Source organism: Triticum urartu, chromosome 6A (assembly GCF_056163025.1).
Source record: "Triticum urartu cultivar PI428250 chromosome 6A, HENAU_Tu73, whole genome shotgun sequence".
NCBI lineage: Eukaryota > Viridiplantae > Streptophyta > Magnoliopsida > Poales > Poaceae > Triticum > Triticum urartu.
This window is the reverse complement of record NC_141878.1, coordinates 555,341,502-555,361,664: the sequence shown is the minus strand read 5'-3', so window position 1 is coordinate 555,361,664 and position 20,163 is coordinate 555,341,502. Positions and strand designations below refer to the sequence as shown.

General features: G+C 51.3%; 1 protein-coding gene across 2 annotated transcripts; it reads right to left on the bottom strand.

Moving 5' to 3' along the window:
* Positions 1 to 764: 764 nt before the first annotated feature.
* LOC125515019 (uncharacterized) lies at positions 765 to 6,701 on the bottom strand. Of its 2 annotated transcripts, none has more exons than XM_048680430.2 (4): positions 5,824 to 6,701; positions 1,561 to 2,887; positions 1,256 to 1,342; positions 765 to 1,130 (listed from the first exon to the last, which is right to left on the bottom strand). In XM_048680430.2, exons 1-4 carry the CDS (start codon positions 6,238 to 6,240, stop codon positions 1,081 to 1,083), a joined length of 1,881 nt encoding a protein of 626 aa, XP_048536387.2. In that variant the 5' UTR covers positions 6,241 to 6,701; the 3' UTR covers positions 765 to 1,080. The 2 variants fall into 2 exon arrangements, with proteins under 2 accessions (XP_048536387.2, XP_048536386.2); XM_048680429.2 differs by having other exon boundaries at positions 1,561 to 2,890; positions 5,824 to 6,698.
* Between the last annotated feature and the right edge of the window lie 13,462 nt (positions 6,702 to 20,163).

Here is a 20,163-nt window from a genome sequence, read left to right as displayed (position 1 = left end):
CTGTTTGATATTAGGCTCGGACATTCGGCACCCTTGCATCAAGGGGATAGGAGTATCGACAGGTGGTTCCAAGATGATGGCTTTAGGCTTACTGATGTATTACTTTATAAAGTCTTTGTGAATAATTAATAAAATGGATGCATGCATCGCCCAGATGCAGAGGCCGGGGTACATCCTTTTTTTTAAAAAAAATGACGTGGAATTTTGCTTTCCTACGCAATTCACAAATACAACTAATTTTTCATGGCAGTTTGCTCATCAAGTCTATTTCCCTTGAGACTATCTTCACACACCTCCATTACTTCAGGAGGCATTCGCCCCAAATAAACCACCCACCTTGCGGTGTCCCTCCCTCCCCCCGCTGCCGAATGCTCGGTGCGGCGGTTAAGCATCCTTAGATGAAAAAGTGGTCTTTCAGCATTGGTCGTTGTGTGTCAACAAATTCGATCATGGTTGTCACTGCGAAGTTATAATCAAGGTGCACGGGGTCTTACCATCTTGGGTTGCCGCCCTCCTGGCCCTGCCGACGAAGGGCTGATTCTGGTTCAAAAGATTTCAGGCAGCAAACCGAGATATTTCTTTCTTATTTGATTTCATACAATTTACAATGTGGCAAACGTGGTAAGCAATCTTCAAATCATCCTAAATAATTTCCTAAAATTTACAATGGCGCTATATGATAAACTCGTCAGTTCAGCTGGAGCTCTTGCCACAGTTGAACTACCGAAGCGAGAAGAAATGAACGATGAGCTGCAGCAACAGAATCAAACAACATCAGCAATTCAGCATAGTGGTCAAAAATGAACGAGTGCTCTACATATATACTTTCAGCACAACACGATCTACAGACACTTTGTTTCACCAGGTTAAAATAATGTGTTTATCACTGCACAGACTGATGCGCTGCATCAACGAACAGTAACATATTTCACATGTGCTCTTAATAAAACCAATCAACTCCTGAAGCACAAAGTTCAGAAGATTTCAGGCTGCAACCCCAGCTATATATTTCTTTCCAACTTCATCAATTTCCTAAAATTTACAGTGGCGGCTATACGGTAAACCCTTCAATTAATCCAGCTAGCTCCTGCCACAGTTGAAGGACCGGAGCGAGAAGAACGAACGGTGAGCTGCAGCAACAAAATCAGACAGTGTCGGAAATTCAGGAACAAGGTATGATCTGGAACAGACATAAAAATCATGGTAATTAATCAGGATCTTATTATCATCAGCACCACAAGTGTGTAGCAATTACCTTTTGGTGATTTCTCTGGTGGAACTATCTCACTCAGCTCAGACTTTGCAGGAGAAGCAGCAGCCACGAGGCTCTGCAGAGAGCAGGCTGCAGAAACAGTCAGAACTCGTTAGCCGTCAGAGAGAAAATCACATTCAAATTAGTAATTAAAATTCTAATCATCGGTATAAATGAGATTTGAATCTGCCATGGCAAAACTGCAGAAACTTTCTCCATCTCATCGGTACAAAATGAGCTATGAATCTGTCTGTCAGTGTAAATGAATGACGAGAGGAACGTGTGACAAAAATATTCCATTTCATTACCCTGTGGCGAGGCGGCATATTGATCCGTGTCGTCGGAGGTAGCGTCCGAGGAGGATCCCAGCACCCTGGGCCTGATCGAGTCGGCGGCGGTCCGCCACCGCTCGCTCGCGCCGCCGTCGTCGTCGATCGTCGGAGAGCTGCAGTCGACGATGACCGTGGTAGCGCCCTCCCTGCTGCCTCTGTTCTTCTTGCCGAAGCTCAGGAACCTCTTCTTGAACCCCATCGCCGTCCCTCTCGGGGACGTCGTCGGCGCCGCGCCGTAGGCCCTTCTCCCCGCGCTGCCCGGCGTCGACACCGCCGGGACGCTCCTCCCTCCGGTGTTGCTCTGGTCCTCTCGCCTCTTCCGCAGCAGCGCGGCGTCCTCCCCGAGCAGCCTCTCGATGGACTGGGCCCGGGAGCTGCAGGAGGGCGGGCTGCTGGGAGCGGAGACCCGGCCTGACATGGAGGACACCGAGTCGGAGCTTCCCCTCGCCGGCGCTTCTTCGGCATTCGCCGCCGTCGGCGCCTCGTCTGTGCCATTCCTGACCTGGATATGTGGTTCTTCAGATCCTGGTCCAGCCAATGCGTCAGAGAACCTCGTGGCTTCCTCCTCCTCGACGACGGCCTTCTTCTTGATGAAGATGTAGCTCGGCTCGGTCTCCGAGTCGCTCGTGATCTCTCCGTTCCCGAGCTTCCCCTCCGGCGACCGCACCACGATCTCCTCGGCATCGCGTCTCTCCAGGTCGCCGGTGATCTCTCCATTCTTCGCTTCAGGTTCGCCACAATCTACTGCTGGAACTGCACCGTCCACTACCTCGCCACCATCTGACGCCGGCAAGGCGGCTCGCGCGTTCTCGGTGCCAGTGCCATTGCCACTCGCCAAGAACGGTCTTGGGGAAGAAGCCTTCTGTGCTTCACCATCGTCGGGAGCAGTACCCTGCTCGCTCATCGGAGCTGCCTCCCTGACAACCTCCATGCCGCCGGAGCTGGATGGCCGGGGGAAGCTGCGCGGCGGCTTCGGCTTCGGCTTCGGGCCAGCCTTCCTGAGTGAGCCGTGCTCCTTCACCGAGGCGCCCTTGCTCCCCGACAAGGCCTTGCGCTTCGGCGCGGCGCCGGTCACTGGCCGGGCTCGCTGGCCATGCTTCCTGCCGGCGCCGTCGTCGGTGCCTGCCGTTGGCTCGGGTGGTTCCTGCGAGACCGCACGCCGTATCCCGACGTCAGGGCGGCTGCTTTTGACCAGGTTGGCCGACGAGAAGCTCCTCCTGGTACGCGGGTGCTTCTTGCCGGAGACCATGCCCGGAGCAGCCACGTCGGAGCTCCTTCTCCTCTCGCCGCCGTCCTCGGCTTCCTGCTGCACCGTGGAGCCCAAAGTTAATTCTGTACAATACGGTCGGTGCAAAATGGTGATGCAACTTTGGGTACAAGTGCAAACACGTCTTTATTATGCATTTTTTACGAAAATAAAGGCTCCATTTGTAAGCAAAGTAGTTTTGGAGTTTTATAAATACCGTGATATTTTTATAAATGAAAGTTCTAAAAACTTTGATGTGTTTGACTTCGACGAATACAATGGTTTTATAAATTATGATATCTTCAATATTGTAGTATGCTCCTGCTGTTGCGTCCGGTCAGTTACCGTCGTTGACGGTGAAGGTTGGGCCCTCCCGCGTGCCGACGGTGCTGCTGCCCTAGTCCTGGCTCCTCTTCTTCGCTATGTAGGCCCCACTTCGCAGTGCCGTGGTGAGATAGCGTGGGAGGCTTCAAAACCGTGTTGGCACAGGGTGGTGGGCGGTATGGTGGCGTGCTCAGGAGTGCCGGGTGATCACTAGGATTAGGAGAAATCCCTATCGGCATGTCCGACACCGACGCAGTGGCGTCCGAGGGTGCCACTGGACCTTCCTGGAAGGCGTCGGGTGCTATCTTTCCTTTCTCCTTGACGCGTACCGGAGGAAACCCTTGGCAGCAGGGTTGTCATCGTCGTGTCCCTTCTTGGAGGTGTTGATTGGTATCGGCGCTTCGAAGTCTAGGAGCTTGGTGGGAGATCTCCGGTGGACGCAACGGTCGCGAGGCTTCTTCATTTTTGTTGATCCGCCGTTGTCGGCATTTGTTCCTTTTGTATTATCTCTTTCATTTTTTTGGGCGTGATTGTGCTGCTTCTGCCCCAGCACCTATCGTCAGCTGCATCGGGTGTTTGCTATATTAATATAGCGGGGCGCAAGCCTATTTCGAGATTCAATATTGTTGTATTTTCGTAGTATTTTAAAAATAGGCCTTCATTCTCACCTTTTTTTCTTCCTAAACCAAACTAAAAAATCTGTGTTTTTAGAAATTTGGAGTATTCATTAGCCAGACATTAGAATCATGAGGTTTTAATTTACCATGGTTTAAAAAATATTATGCTATCAAACTAGGCCTAATTCTTACTAGTTATTGGTAAGGAGAAAACAGACCGACTATTTATGAGAGCGATTATTATGCAGTAGCCTAGTCAGAGCAAGATCGTGCACTCTGTTGGATCCTGTGTGGATGGAGGTTTCATCCACCTTGAACCATCTTCTTCGTCTAGTCCCAAAGAACCGCCCTCAGATGCCGGCAGTGCTGCCATCCGCGACTGGTAGCGCTCCCACGTCACCTTGCCACCCTGTCCTCCCAAGTAGTCTCCTCTTCGCCAGTCCACCCAACCCCTCCTCGACCATCACTTTAACCCGACCTTTCCCTGGCTTTGACAAACCCCTCCCTCGCCCCCACACCCACAACACTCAAGCTTCCACTTTGTTCCCGATGGTCCCCGCCTCCCGCTCGTTCAAGACTTGTAATCTTGATATATAGCAAATGTGGATATTTATCAGACGCTTTGTAATCTTTTGGTTTCAGCCAAAGCACTCTCCATCGCGGGATCTTCACAACCTTCTTCTTCCTCCAGCAGTTGCATCGCCATCCGAAATACTCCAAACCTGCACTGAACCGAGAGTGGGGGGTTCGGACGGTCCGCCGAACCCACTGCCATTTGGACTAGATCTCTCTACAGCCCATGTCTCCCACTCATCTCTTTCTCCTCTTGGTTTGTTTGGCCCGTTGGAGGGCTCCGCCTGGCCGACATTTGAGAAGGTCTATTTGGTGATTGCCGTTGGAGATGTTGTAAAACACGCCCGAGCGACCGAGTATTAGCACAGGGGAGTAGAAAAATTCGACCTTTACTTTTACAAATGTTTTTTCACAACAGAATAATATTATACGTATGTGAATTGAGAGAGAGTATATGAATACCTATTGGGTAGGATAATCGTTTTGAAAGTCAACACGTGTGAGATGACACGATCGAGGTGGAGCCTGGTCTGATGGTGACCCGACAGTATCTGCGACAGGCTAAGGGTTGACCGGCCGACGCGACAGCATGTCCAAAGTACCTGTTCTACATGGCAAGCACGAAGGCCGCAAACTTTCGGCAGCCGACACGAAGCCAGGGCGGGACTCCTCCTTTTGGCGACTGTTCTTCTACATGCCCCTCCACTCCTACTGTGTGCATGTCGCATGCGGACGATCGAGATGAACGCATTCAATTCACCGTGGACACAGAAGGCCGCCAAACATGGTGATCGTATCGTGGTCAGGCCGAAAGCGTGACCTCTTTACTGACGACGGCACACGAAATCAGCGTCGACGCTGCACTGCAGAGGTATGACACTGCCGAGGTGCATGCAGTTAATTATTTTTGGTCGTGATTACACCCTTCTTTGCCTACTTGTATTACAAGATCTTTGTTGTGCCGACGTCGGTGCGTGCGTGTGTGTCGTCGTCTGGCCAACAGCGCACGTAGGGCGGGCGGGCAGGAGGAACCGGAGGGCGTCACGTCACGTCTGCCGCCGGTGCAGCCGTACGTACGTTGCAACATGAAGTTAAGCGCAACCAGACCGACGGATCAACCACCGCCTAATCAACGCCATGCATAAACCACAAGAGAACAAAATAGCTAGGCTGCATGCATGCATGAACTATCTAGCGTGCATCGCTTTCACCAGTTAATTCAGATAGAAATGCATGGGCCGGTCGAGCGCAAGCTCGATCGTGTGGAGCACGCAGGCGTTGGAGGAGGAGTGCGCAGAGCCGCAACGCCCAACCGTAAGTACGCGTCCAAAAACGACGTGTGTTTACTTTGAAGGGGTCGGCCAAGATAGGCGAAACCCACAGCAAGGCACGCACGCACGCACGCGCGTACGTGTCGTGACAGCGACCACACACGTCCACGGAAAAAGTCATCGGTCGAACGGTAACGGAATTACCTACCTCTCCGGCCGCGCCGTTGTCGTCGTCCGCGGTGGCCGGGCCACCGCCGCCGCGTCCGAGCTGCGCCCAGAGCGCCATGACCTCGGCCTCCTTGCGCTCCATGCGCGCGCGCCACACGGACCGCAGCCGCTCGTCCCGCCGCCGCGTGTACGCCTCGTACATCCTCCCCCGCACGCCTCCGACCGCCGCGTCCTCCTCCTCCTCCTCCTCGAAGAGGCCGTTGCCCACGACACCACCGGCGGCGCCAGCGTCGTCGTCGGGGGCGGCGGCGAGGACGAGGACGTGGGCGTCGTCGGCGTCGTCGACGAGGCTGCTGATCCTCCCGGAGGAGGCCAGGCGCTGCTTGTAGCCGGCGAACTGCCGCTCCAGCTCCGCGGCCATCGCCCACAGGTCCACGGCGCCGTCGCGCAGCGTCATGGCGGCGAGGCGGAGGACGGGAGGAGGGGTCTGGACCCCTGGTGCACGCTTCGGGTTGTGGATTTGGTTTGACTCTCGTCTCGAGGATCGAAGGGGAATTAAGGGAAGGCGCGCGGGAAGGGAGACGGGCGGGCGGTGGCGGACGTCGTGGGCGCATGCACTCGGTCAGATCGGCCGGTGTCGGTCGCGCCCCGCGAGGGCGTGCGTGCGGGTTCGAGTTCGATCGACCGTTGCGCGCCAGGCAAGCCAAGCGGGCTCGCGCGCGGGGTAGTATTTGTTGTTGTGGTGCGAGTCGATGGGGCTACGGGCTAGGTCCAAATGTTGGGTGACGTCTTTATTTTTTGCGGGCAATGTTGGGTGACGTCGACCAGAGCCACTTGTCTAGCCACATCGCGTATACGTACGTAAGCCATCCAACTATACGTATGTATCCGATCTAATTTGTTCGTCGCGAGCTCGCCGTCAACTCATCAGATGGATGGATGGATGGATGGATCATTTCCTGACGACTTCGACCGATTGTTTTTTTTTGTTGAAAAAACGCAGGAGAGCTGCGTATTTCATTGAGAAGAAACGGCTGACAGCCATTCGGTCCATCTATCGATCGACGTCTAAGGTCGTAGATATCTCCGGATAAGAACGCACCGAATCATGTGGTTATGCACAGTGGTATCGCTTTTTTTTTAAAAGACGCGTGGATAGGTAGTTCAGTCGAAGGAGTTTGCGTGTACGCATTCGGTACGAGGGGGTATAGATAAATTAACTAGCACTAATCGCGTACAGTTCTGCTAGTAGTAGTATTTGTCAGCGCTGAATTTTTCGCATGTCTCCTCATGGCACGGTGGCTCAGTGAGACCAGGTGGTACACCAATGTGATTGCCACATGGACATGGGAATAAAACAGACCTCCTATGTTAGCCTGGAGGCATGTTGTCGCAGGCAGACGACAAAGATCCCCGGCCGGCTCTTCTTCACCTCGCGCCGGCCAGTACGCGCGCTCTGTCTGTCTGGTGTTCCAACATAACGAAAATGGAACGTCGACGACGTACAGAAAATGAACAACTCGATCAGTCTGATGGAGCATTTTGCTTCTCGATCTTCTCTGGCACCTCTCTGCGATGCATGCACGCAGGCACGCATGCCGTGCAGTGGTGCAGGGGCGTACCCGATGCATGCATGCAAGCAGCCATGGCAGGCAGGGGCTGCCGTGTTAACCGCCGGGCAGTGCTTGTCCCCGCTCGACGCCGGCCAGTCTGCGTGACTACCTGAATGTACCACTGCCCGTAGCCCCTGCGACGTCGCCTTCAATTACCTGCCGCTGGAACGAGACAGAGTCACAGAGAGAACTGCCAGCCTGCGTGCTCTCTGCATGGACTGTACTGCGGCTGGGGACATGCAGCCAGGGCAGGGCCTGCCGTTAACGCGCGCCGCATTTACGCATCGCTGCGTTTCGTTGATGATAGATCGAGGCTGCCGTGCCGCCGGTCAGTGCGTGTCCCCGGCCGTTGGACGCCTGCCGGCCGGTCTGCGTGACTGCCTGCGCCTGCATGTACCACCCGGCCGTAGCCTGCAACGTCGCCTTTAAGCTGCTGCTGCTGCTGGCCGATCGATCTTTCTCCCGTCAGTCATCACGAGAATGCAGTGCAGTGGCTGCCGCATAACTGGTGCAGTTTGCACAAGAACTGCTTTAATGAAGGTCACTGCAGATATAGGAATTACCGGTACCACTTCGCGCCTAGCGTGCCTTCGTCTAGGATGGATCCATGGAGTACCATTCTAGGAGTAGCATGTATGCCACTGCCTGCATCGCACGACGAAGCGGCAGGGCTAGGCAGGCTCGACGGCAGTGGCCAAATTAATCAATTCGAGAATGAACATGGATCAATTCGAGAAGGAACATGGATGTGGACCGGCCGGGCCGGACGGCGATGAGTTGTGAAGGTTGGACCAGAAACCAGTGCTCTGAATCGCTGCCCCGGAACACGTCGGACAAGCTACGAGGCAGCCGCCGCGGGCAGGGTAGCTAGGCATGCATGCATGACCCCCACTCCCACGAGCCTCCCCGGCCGGCCGGGCTCGCCGGTGATCAGCATAGCCAGGTCCATTTTCTCTTACCAGCGTCTACGTGCTGGTCGTCCGAGGACTTTGCACTTATCGGTCGACAAATTCTGACCGCCGGGTCCTCTTTCTATTCCCACACAGCACCTTTTGTCGAGTACGATGGCCGATGTTTTTGGGGCGAGGCTACGTGTCCGCAGGCGGATAAAACAAAAACATCGGCCGCTTTTGGGGCCATCCGACTGACGCAAAAATAGCCATTGGATCTTCCCAACTTGTACGTAGAGAATTACACAAGTTAATTGTTGCGATGTTCACTCTGAAACATCGGCTTCGTCGAAAACCCATCTGAAGCGTTTTTAGCGTGAATGGTTACTTTCTTAAGTGTTATTCCTACGTTTAATTTTTTTTGCAACATAGGTTATGTTACAGATACTTCTTTTTTTCGTCTTTCACCCTTTTGCAACATAGATGATGTTGCAGAAGGATTTTGCAACAAGGATGATGTTGCATAATGTTTTCGATGGAAAAAACGATCAAGTTGTATACGTGTTAGCTACTTGTTCGGGCTTCGTATGTTTGCAACATAGCCTGTGTTACAAAGTTGTGTTTGCAACATGCCCAATGTTGCAATTTGTTGGCCCGTCTCGCGTAGCGCTATGCACCACATGATTAAAATCAAATTGGATGTCCACGGAGATGGCGGATACCCGCGAGTCATCAGCCAGCTCATTGATAGTGTTTCCCATGTTTTTGTCCCCGCGTTTGCCGAATCATAGGCAACTAAAGTCGCTTTTACATTAATCGATTTGCTTCGGAGAGAAGAGGAGTGCCCCGAGGTTGAAACGAGGATGCCGCGACATCGATAGGGAGGTCTCAACGGGAATGGCAAGGTGGCGGTACGGTGGGCCGGCCGCATGCAAGGGGAGGAAGAAGATGACCCACCCATTGCATTTCAATCTAATGGTTGAGTGATCTCAAAAGAAAAAATCTAATGGTTGAGAATATCAACCAAGAGCAAAAATACCAGGCCAATATGTACCCTTTTGTCTGTGTGTGTTATTCAAACTGATAGTCTCTAGGTCATAATTGTAAATAAGCTCAGGCTAAACCGTCAACCACGCTTTATGCGTCGCAAAACAGAAGTTTTTATCTACTCACTAAGCCTCAGTTTGTGGGCTGATACATAGAGTTGATTTGAGATTATTTCGCATGAGAAAAATTTGATGATTCCGTTTAGTATAGTAGATTAAATATCTTCAACTTCTAAATTCCATGGAAATAGGCTCAAACATGACTCGGGAGCTTTCAACCCTCCCGGGTGTGGGTTTTATGTGGTCCCCACATGTCATGGACCTAGCAGCATTTTCATTGCCTTAGTCCGCACCTTAATTGCTCATATCTTGCACGCGTTGTTATGTCACTACGTCATAGATCGGGCGAGGGACGAAAGGGTGGCACTGTTGTCAGCGTGTGTAGGGTGTTATCGATGATTCCTCATGCTATTGTGCTCATGTTTGAGGTTGCCTCTAGAATGTTGTCCAAATTAACTATGGTGACCTCTTGTTGCTGGTGGGTTCGGATGCCCGGTGTGCAGATATTATGCCACTGCCGTAGATCTAAGAACCGAGGCGACTGGATCTTTTTGGAAAAGGACACACCACGAAGACAAAATGTTAGTTCACTGAGTTTTGATTCGGTACACCCCCACCCCAACCTAAAGAAAAGTTTACATATTTTTGATGCAGATTAATGTTAGAGATTAGAAGTTACCCCTTCAATTGAAAAGATTAGATTATTCCGATCTCTTGATCCATTGAGAGTAAGGATTATTGTGACGCCCGGATATTTAAGCTACAATAATCCTCTGCTAATGATGCCACGTCAGCTCACTGTTGCTAATCCCGCGTTAGTTCAAAACAGTTCAAATTCAAATTTGAATTAAAGTCAAACGATAAAAGTTTTCAAACATTAAAACTAAAATGTTCAAATTGTGCCAAATAATGCGTAGGTAATTATGGTGAAAAAACCACACTAACAAAAAAATGTTTAACTGTTCAAGATAAATAAAACTCTAGGTAAAACAATTAATTAAATGCCTTTTATATTATATAAAATTCTAAACTATTTTGTTCTGGGTAAAAACTTTTGTGACAGTGGGTTTAGTGACAATGCTAAATTAGGAGTTGAAATTATATTTTCACAAACTTAAAATAAATCGAAAAGTCAAAAGGAAACAAAAAAATAATAGACAAGAATAATAACTAAAAAGAAAAAAAAACAGAAAAGAAAACGAACCCCCTGGGCCAACCGACCCAATAGGCCGGCCCAGTCGGCCACCAGGCCAGCTAGCCCCCCCAGCTTATCCCCACTTTCCCCGTGACCTAACCTACCCACGTCCCCACTCGCAACCCCACGTCTCCCACGCGTGCCGCCACCCACCGGAGGGAGACCTCCCACGCGACCCCGCCGACATTGATGCCACGCGTCACCCCTCCGGACTTCGCCGGCGCCCCGGTGCAGGTCGCCGTCGCCGACCTGGTCCCCGTTGGCGCCGCCCCGCCGCCTCACGACCTCGCCTCCTCCCCGACGTGCCCCTGCGCTCGCCGCCCCAGACCCGACGCCCCCGACGCCGTGCGCCGCATCCCCATGCCGCCTCCCCACCGGACCGCCTCCCCATCGCCGTCGTCCCCCTCGACCTCCTCGACACCCGCTGCCCCGTGCCCTACGCTACCGCCGTGAGCCCCGCCTCTCTCCTCTCTGTCCCTCGTGCCTCGCCGCGCCCGTACGCGTCCCGCGCCACCGCGCGCGCTCGCGCTGACCACGCCACCCGCTCCTGCCCGCGCCACCGCTCGGCTCCCGTTGGCGCTGCATCGCCCGCTGCCGCCCCTGCCTCGCTTCTCGCTCCGCTCCGGCGCCGTACTCGCATCGACCGCCGCTGCCGCTATGCTGCTCTACTGCTACTGCTCGATGCGGTTGCCGCTGCTGCTACTCCCTGCCTCTGCTTCTGCTGTCTTCGCTGCTGCCGCTCCGTGCGCCCCTCCCCTGTGCTCCTCTGCCTCCCGCCGACCGCCCCTGTACCAGCCTCGCTCGCCGCCTCGCCTGCGCCACCCAGGCACGACGCCTCGCAGCCACGCGCCACCATGCCGTCGTCGCACTCCGCACCTACCCCCTGCCGCCGCCACTTGTCGCCCACGCCAGCCCGGCGTCCCACCGCGCCCTCGCCGTGTCCTCGTCCCTGGCCGGTTCCCCCTGTCGTCCTGGGCAGGCACCCAAACGGGCTCGGCTCCAGCGCCCGCATCCGGCACCCGCCCCGTTATCCACCGCCCGAACCCATTATGGCCTCTGTGCCACTGGAGAACGGGGCCTACCCCCCTGAGAACGAAAATGGAAAAAAAGAAAGAATAAAAATATATAATAATTAATTAATTAACTTAATTAATTTTGTTTAATTAAACTAAACAACTAATTAAGCCTAACTACTTAACCTAAACCCTAATTAACCTAAATAGAGAATGACAGGTGGGTCCCACTGGACCCACACGTCAGGTTGACCAGGTCAACGGTCAACGTTGACTGATGACGTCATGTTGACGTCAGGAAACACTATTCTGGATAATGTTGATTTAAATAATTAAATAAATCCTAAAAATGATTTAAATCTTTTAAAATTAATATAAAATAAATCATAGCTCGGATGGAAAAACTTTGTACATGAAAGTTGCTCGGAACGACGAGACGAATCCGGATACGCAGCCCGTTCGTCCGCCACGCATCCCTAGCATAGCGAACACGCAACTTTCCCCCTCTGGTTTATCTGTCCGAAAACGCGAAACAACGGGGATATTTTCCCGGATGTTTCCCCCTTCACCGGTACCACCTCATACCGCGTTAGGGCACTCCTAGCACCGATTCTTGTCATGTCATGCATCGCTATGCATCTGTTTGCTTAATATTTATTGTTTCTTCCCCCTTGAAAGTGCTAGTGATCGACTAGAGGGGGGGGGGTGAATAGGCGAATTTTGTGAAAGTCTTCAAAACATGTAAGTTTCGAAGACAAACGATAGAAATAAACCTATTACCATGCAGCGGAAGGTAGACTACCCTAGGCAAACCATAGTCAAGTATTCAATGAAGTGAAAGCACAATGACTAATAGCAGTTAGACAGTAAGGATCAGGTAGGAAGATATTGTGAAGCCAATCAGAACAAGTAATCACTCAGTGAAGCCAAATGATGATGCAATCGTACAATGACTTCACAAGGACCAACAGTAAGTAAAGGAAGGGGAAGGATGAAACCAGTGACTCGTTGAAGACAATGATTTGTTTGACCAGTTCCAGTTGCTGTGACAACTGTACGTCTGGTTAGGGAGGCTGAGATTCAACTCAGAAGACCTTGTCTTCACCTTATTCCCCTTGAGCTAAGGACACCCAGTCCTCGCCCAATCACTCTGGTAAGTCTTCAAGGTAGACTTCCAAACCTTCACAGACTTCGTTCACCGGCGATCCACAATGACTCTTGGATGCTCAGAACGTGACGCCTGACCGGCTGGAGGATTCATAGTCCTCAAGTGTAATAAGTCTTCAGATCACACAGACAGGAAGACTTAAGTGATGCCTAACACTCTTTGGCTCTGGGTGGTTAGGGCTTTATCCTCTCAAGGAATTCTCTCTCAAAGGCTTCAAGGTGGGTTGCTCTCAAACGACAAAAGCCGTGCTTTAACTCTGAGCTGCCAACCGTTTATGGTTGTAGGGGGTGGGCTATTTATAGCCACTGGGCAACCCGACCTGATTTGTCCGAAATGACCCTGGGTCACTAAGGAACTGACACGTGTTCCAACGGTCAGATTTCAAACACACACGGCAACTTTACTTGGGCTACAAGCAAAGCTGACTTATCCAACTCTGGACAAGATTTGCTCTCATAGTCTTCACTCGAAGACATAGGATTTTGGTTAAGCATCACTTCAGTCATTCTGACTGGTTCTCTTGGACCCCACTTAACAGTACGGTGGTTCCTATGACTCAACAAAGAAAAACACAGAACGACGAAACTGCTAAGTCTTCGCGCTCCATAGTCTTTGCGCGATGTCTTCTCTTGTCATAGTCTTCAATGTGAATGTCTTCACATACCACCTTTGACTTCAATGTCTTCATACATTTTTAGGGGTCATCTCTGGTAGGAAAACCGAATCAATGAGGGACTTCTACCTGTGTTATCCTGCAATTCTCACAAACACATTAGTCCCTCAACTAGGTTTGTCGTCAATACTCCAAAACCAACTAGGGGTGGCACTAGATGCACTTACAATCTCCCCCTTTTTGGTGATGATGACAAACTAGTTGAAATTTTCAACGGTGAATACAATATGTGAAATTGTAAAGGATAGGGAATTGTCTTCATAAGTTGCAAGGGCTCCCGCTGAAGATGTGCATATAAGTAATTTGCTTTTGGAATGCAAATGCACATGGCAGGTTGTACTTGTGGAGATCCTCTTCAACTTATGATGAAAATTCATCATGCATGAAAAGTATGTGAAGATAATAACATGCATAATGAAAAATGGACGTCTGCAAAATGATCTAAGTGCGGAATTTATCGTCGCACATGCGGAATTTATCATCGCATCACAGAATAGCAAATAAGTAGTAGACGACCATCGAGTTTAAGTGTTACAACTCAAAGAACCAAATGTATCAAAACAAGAGTTGTAAACACTAGGCAAAACATAAAGCAACCGCCCATATGGACCCGCTTGAAGACTATCAAACTCATATGCTTCTCGCCCTTTTGTCAGTAAGGACCAAAAAGGTTTGAAGACATAGAGCATCTACTCGTTCCCATGAGGAGTAGGTGAAGCAGCAAGGTTGTCGGTGTTGTTCGGCGGTGCAGACGAACTCGGGGCAGTGTCGATGCGTGCAAAAGTAGGGAGCAGTGAAGTGGCATCGTCTTCGTCCTCGATCACTCTGGCATTCATAGTTGCCGCGGAGGAAGAGAACTCAGAGTCTTCAAGAGTCGGAGTTCGTCGTAGCACAGTCCTTCTTGGAGGTGTGGAGTCAAACTTGAAACGTTCAGAGAAGCCATCCTCTTGAAGATCATCTTCAGAACACATAAGCGTCAGCCCTTTCCATGTATGCCGATAGGTTTCATGGGCAACAAAGGCATTCTTGGTGGCAAGATTGCGAATGCGGTTGACATCCACCAAGAGGCTTTGCATTTGGCGCTTCAGCCAGTCATGATGCCTATCCTGTTTCTGATGAAGGGCAACCAGAAGCTCTCAGTCATTGAGAACACGAGATCGCTTCTTGGGCCGTTGGGCAATAGTGCTTTCAGTGGCTTCAGTGAGGGCACGATGAGGTGCACGTGTAGTACCAGCCAGAGGATAAACACAAGTGACTGCTTCAACTCCTTCAATGTTTTGAGAGAAACTTTGATGCTCAGCATTCTGAAGACTAAGAGGCTCCTTGGCAAGCTCTGGATAGATGGCTTCAACGGACATATCAACGTCAGACAGAAAGATCCGATGATTGCGAGCAGAGGGCTGATATGAGACAGCTGAGTGTAGTTTGATCAGCCGCTGTCGGTGGGAACGACACCTATGGGATCACAAGAATCCCTACTACGGTTGCGGGGCGCGGGGTCGTGAGAAGAGCGGATCAAACAGATAGCACACGGTTCGTTTATCCAGGTTCGGGCCACGGGGATGCGCAAAACCCTACTCCTGCTTTGGTGGATTGTATATCTGTGTTCTTGAGCTAGCTATGGGGCGTGAGGAGCTCCAAAAAGCCGAATCCTCCTCCTGGTCGCCTCGGGCCTCCTTTTATAGGAAAAAGGGTTGCCACAGTAGCACCAGGAGGTGGAAAGGGAGCAGTGATGTGAGGTTATCCCTCGCATTACATGACAAGGTGCATTTAATGCGTATTTCCCAGGTGTCCTTGCTTTATCGGGGATGGGGGTGTAACACCCTCGATGCGACTATAGCTCCCACGTGTCGAGGCACGACTTAGAGACATAATCGCATTGAAGGCATATGTCGCAAGTGAGGTAATCTTCACACAACCCATGTAATACATAAGGGAAAGAGATACATAGTTGGATTACAATCGCCACTTCACACAATTACATGAATAAAGCATTACATCATCCAAATACAATCAAGGCTCGACTACGGAGCCAAAATAAAAGAAGAACCCCAAATGCGACAAAGGCCCCCGATCGACCCCAACTGGGCTCCACTACTGAACAACTAGAACGAAACAACACAAAGGACAAGATCTTCCTCGAGCTCCTCCTGAGCTTGGTTGCGTCACTGGCATGGACTCATCGGCACCTGCAAGCTGGTTTTGGAAGTATCTGTGAGCCATAGGGACTCAGCAATCTCGCACCCTCGCGATCAAGACTATTTAAGCTTATGGGTAAGGTAAAGGTATGAGGTGGAGCTGCAGCAAGCGACTAGCATATATGGTAGCTAACATACGCAAATGAGAGCGAGAAGAGAAGGCAAAGCACGGTCGATAAAAGTATGATCAAGAAGTGATCCTAAAACAACCTACGTCAAGCATAACTCCAACAACCGTGTTCACTTCCCGGACTCCGCCGGAAAGAGACCATCCCGGTTACACACGTTGTCGATATATTTTAATTAAGGTCAACTTCAAGTTTTCTACAACCGGACGTTAACAAATTCCCATCTGCCCATAACCGCGGGCACGGCTTTCGAAAGTTCAATCCCTGCAGGGTGTCCCAACTTAGCCCATCACAAGCTCTCACGGTCAACGAAGGAATAGACCTTCTCCCGAGACATTCCGATCAGACTCGGTATCCCGGTACAACAAGAAATTTCGACAGGGTAAAACTAAACCAGCAACACCGCTCGAATGTGCCGACAAATCCCGATAGGAGCTGCACATATCTCTTTCTCAGGGCACACTCAGATTGTCCTAGGTACGGGTAAGCCAGCCCAGAGTTGCCCCTGGTGGCCACCGGCAGCTGACAGGTGGACCAACACTTAGAGGAGCACTGGCCCGGGGGGGGGGGGGGGGTAAAATAAAGATGACCCTTGGGCGCGCGACCCCCAAGGGAAAATAAAAGGCTAGGCGGCGAATGGTAAAACCAATGTTGGGCATTGCTGGAAGAGCTTTACTTAAGGAGAACTGTCAAGGGGTTCCCATTATTACCCAACCGCGTAAGGAACGCAAAATCCGGGAACATAACACCGATATGACGGAAACTAGGGCGGCAAGAGTGGAACAAAACACCAGGCATAAGGCCGAGCCTTCCACCCTTCACCAAGTATATAGATGCATTAATTAAATAAGATATATAGTGATATCCCAACAAGTAAACATGTTCCAACAAGGAACAATCACCATGTTCCAACAAGGAACAAACTTCAATCTTCACCTGCAACTAACAACGCTATAAGAGGGGCTGAGCAAAGCGGTAACATAGCCAATCAACGGTTTGCTAGGACAAGGTGGGTTAGAGGCTTGGTTCAACAATATGGGAGGCATGATAAGCAAGTGGTAGGTATCGCAGCATAGGCATAGCAAAAGAGCGAGCAACTAGCAAGCAAAGATAGAAGTGATTTCGAGGGTATGGTCATCTTGCCTGAAATCCCGCAAGGAAGAAGAACGAGTCCATGCAGAAGACAAATGGGCGTAGACGAACGGGTCCTCACAATGCGACGTTATCGGAACCAACCCGAAGAAGCAAACACCGGAAAGAAGCACACAACATAGGAAACACCCAACACAAGAACATGGCACGATGCGCAAACAAGTATGATGCATGTCCGGTTTACTGAAGCATGGCATGGCAAAGTGCAACAAACAATACTACAAATTAAGTGGAGCTCAATATGCAACGGGTTGCATATTGACGGAACACCACGTCAATTATTTAGTTCTCTCTCGTTTAGGTACTCAACAATATTAAATGTTGATTAACATGGCAAGAGGTGAAGCATAACAAAAACTATACCATCTAACCAATTTAAATGGGGCCGGATATAACAAACAACAAATCCGGTAAATCCCCATATACCTTAGTAATTTATTGCAACAACAATTTAAACATTTTAATTGTTGTTATCATGATGCGGATGACATGGACAAGTTTATGCAATTTTTATGAAAATGTTAATAAGAACATTATGAAGCATTTGTCACCGTGGTGGAAAGAAAGGGTGCCACGGCAACGAATCCGAAAATGATGCCACGGCAACATATCGGTTCTGGTAACTCGATCGAGATCCCGGTGCAAAAGAAAGTGCGACGGGAGCGTGACATGCGATAGAAGGTGGGGTGCTCCCGGTTATCGGGTTCCCACATGACGTGTGACAAGGTAAAAGAGGGCAACGTGCGCCGACAAATCAAGCACGGTGCAAGCACGAGCATCTCATACATAGCAAGCATTCGTTCAAGGACATCGTCTCGGGGTTATACCTTCGAAGCGTGCAAACGAGACGGTTCGGGTTCGACGGTAGGGGTACACGTGTCGAAGGGGAAGTAGTTGTTCACGGGGTCGTCGTGGGAAGTAGCGGTTCACGCGACGGTAGTTGAACTTGACGTTTGCGTTACACGGGTCTTCGACGGTCGACGTAGTGGTACTTGGTTGTTTCGAAGAGGAACTTGTTGCATCGCTGGGCGTAGTCGTACACTTGGTCTTGTCGGATTCACGACAACGGTAGGGGCACAAATGTTCTCGCGGTACTTGGGCCGTCGTGGAACTCGTTCACGTTATAGTCGTACATGTTCAGGAAGAAACTTATACATCGTCGTGGAACTTGGCGCATCCAAATGGTACTTGACGATCGACGGATGTCGTGGTACTAGCCGGTCCAGGTCTTGGCGTATCCGTGCGTAGAGCTACTTGCGGATCCGTGGTGCTCTAGCAACTGATGGAACTCCACGTACAGACTAGAAGCCATGGAGGAGCTGTTCAAGATAGCAGCCTGGGTGGTGATTGACAAGGGCACCGATGACAACTTGGCTGTGCAGCACGGGACCGGGAGGTGCGCAGGGAAAACGGAGCAGGCAGCAGTGAATGGCACGGGTCCTCGAGCGGAGGTGGGGCTTCTCCTGCTGGTTTCCGGCGACCAGCGGCGCGGGAACGAGGATGAGGCAGGAGGAGGCGCGAGCGGGAGGAGGCGCTGAGGCAGACCGGTCGGCGGAGACAACCTTGGCGCTTGCTCCGGCGAGGGCGGCGCTGCTCCGGGCATGGATGGACGGGTGGATCGGTGGAGGCCTGAGGCGTCAACGCGGGCAGAGCTCGGAGAGGCCACAACGAGGTGGCTGTACATGACGAAGCAGGGGGTAGGCCGGCATGCTGCAGTGCCCGGCGGCCTTGGCGATGCGGCGGGGCGGCAAGCTCGACCCTCGCGTCCATGGCAGCAAGGAGGGAGGCCATGGAGGAGGCGCAGGTCATGCTGGTGGCCCTGTGGGTGCGACGGCGGCGAGGAGGCCGACGGGCTCCGGCCTGGTCCGAGCGGCGGCTTGTGATGGAACTCGGCGCTCGCCTCGGCAGGGATGCAGGGCTTGAGCAAAGGGGAGGCGACGAGAGTGGGGATGCCAGGGGCGCGTGGTTCCGCAGGTACTAGGCGGAGGAAGGAGAAGAGGTGCGCTGGGAGGGGAGGCTTGGTTGTCGCCGGCGGCGCTGGGGAAACGGGCGCGGGGCTCCTCTTCTGAGTCGAGGTGGAAGAGAAGAGGAGTGGGGATCGAGAGGAGGCGGCGCTGGGGATCGAGAGGGAGTGGGGGATCGTGAGGAGATGGGGGTCGGGCCAGGGAGAGGTTTAGGGTTAGGTTAAGTGGGGCGGCTGGGCCTTAGAGGCGCAGGAGAAGCAGCGAGCTGGTTGGGCCTCGAGGAAGCAGACCGGCCTGGCTGCTAGCTCTCTCTCCCACCAAATTCCTTCCTTTTTAAATTTATTGTTTATATAAATAAACAACCAACAAAGGGGAAATCCAGGGGTTTTTGGTTAGAAAAAAATGAGATATATAAAAATATATTTGGAACCCTGGATTTATGTAGGGTTTGAATAAATTGCTCTGGCATTTTTAGAAGGTAGAAAAATAATTAGAGTTTGAATTATCCTCAAACTCCAATCATTTTTGAACCTGACCAAAACAACTTCGAATGGGATGAAATCTGACAGAGAGGGTGTAGGGAAAAGGCAAGATTTATAGGGAAAAGATGAACATTAGTGGAGGAGGAATAAGGTCGCTTGCAAAGACATGAAAGAAGAAGGAAGTGAGAGGGATGATGCATGGGTATGGCTTGAGAGAGAGATGACAAGGAAAAATATATGACGTTAAGTCGGATACAAGAAGAGTTGAGGAGTAATGCAATTGTGTGGTGGGTGATTCCAAGTTATTGGAATATAATTTGTATAGCTCCCTAAAATATTGGGAGAAATATGTTTTAAAGAGTAATCACCATAGTGAATATCCCTCGATTTAAATGGACCAAAGATCCATGCAATTTATTTAGTTGAGTTAAGAAAAGAAATGACATGATGGCATGATGACATGATGCAATGCACATGATGCAAAGATGAAAGCGATGAACCAAACAAATCACACGATGAAACCCGAAAACCCTGGAAGGCAACTGAAGCTCCGGTCTTGGGGCGTCACAGGGGGAGAGCCCTGTCTCGTCCGTCGCTGCTCCCTCTCGCGTCAACACGCGCCCTGGCCAGCGGCGCCCGCGGTGCCATGTAGGCAGGCAGGCAGCTGAGGTGGCGCAGTGGTGGGTCTCCATGAAGATCTGCATGCCGCCACGCAGGTGCCTGCCCAGCTGGTTGGGTCGGCAGCTGCATGCGAACGGCGGTGGAGGTTTGACTGGCGTGGGCCTAATGGTAGCCCAA

Bases quoted from the DNA above. Each gene is read 5' to 3' on its own strand.
- LOC125515019 (XM_048680429.2), bottom strand. From the start codon at position 6,240: ATGACGCTGCGCGACGGCGCCGTGGACCTGTGGGCGATGGCCGCGGAG. The intron at 2,891-5,823 runs GTAGGTAATTCC...TCCACGGTGCAG, and splicing joins ACAACGGCGCGGCCGGAGAG to CAGGAAGCCGAGGACGGCGG. The intron at 1,343-1,560 runs GTAATGAAATGG...CTGTTTCTGCAG, and splicing joins ATATGCCGCCTCGCCACAGG to CCTGCTCTCTGCAGAGCCTC.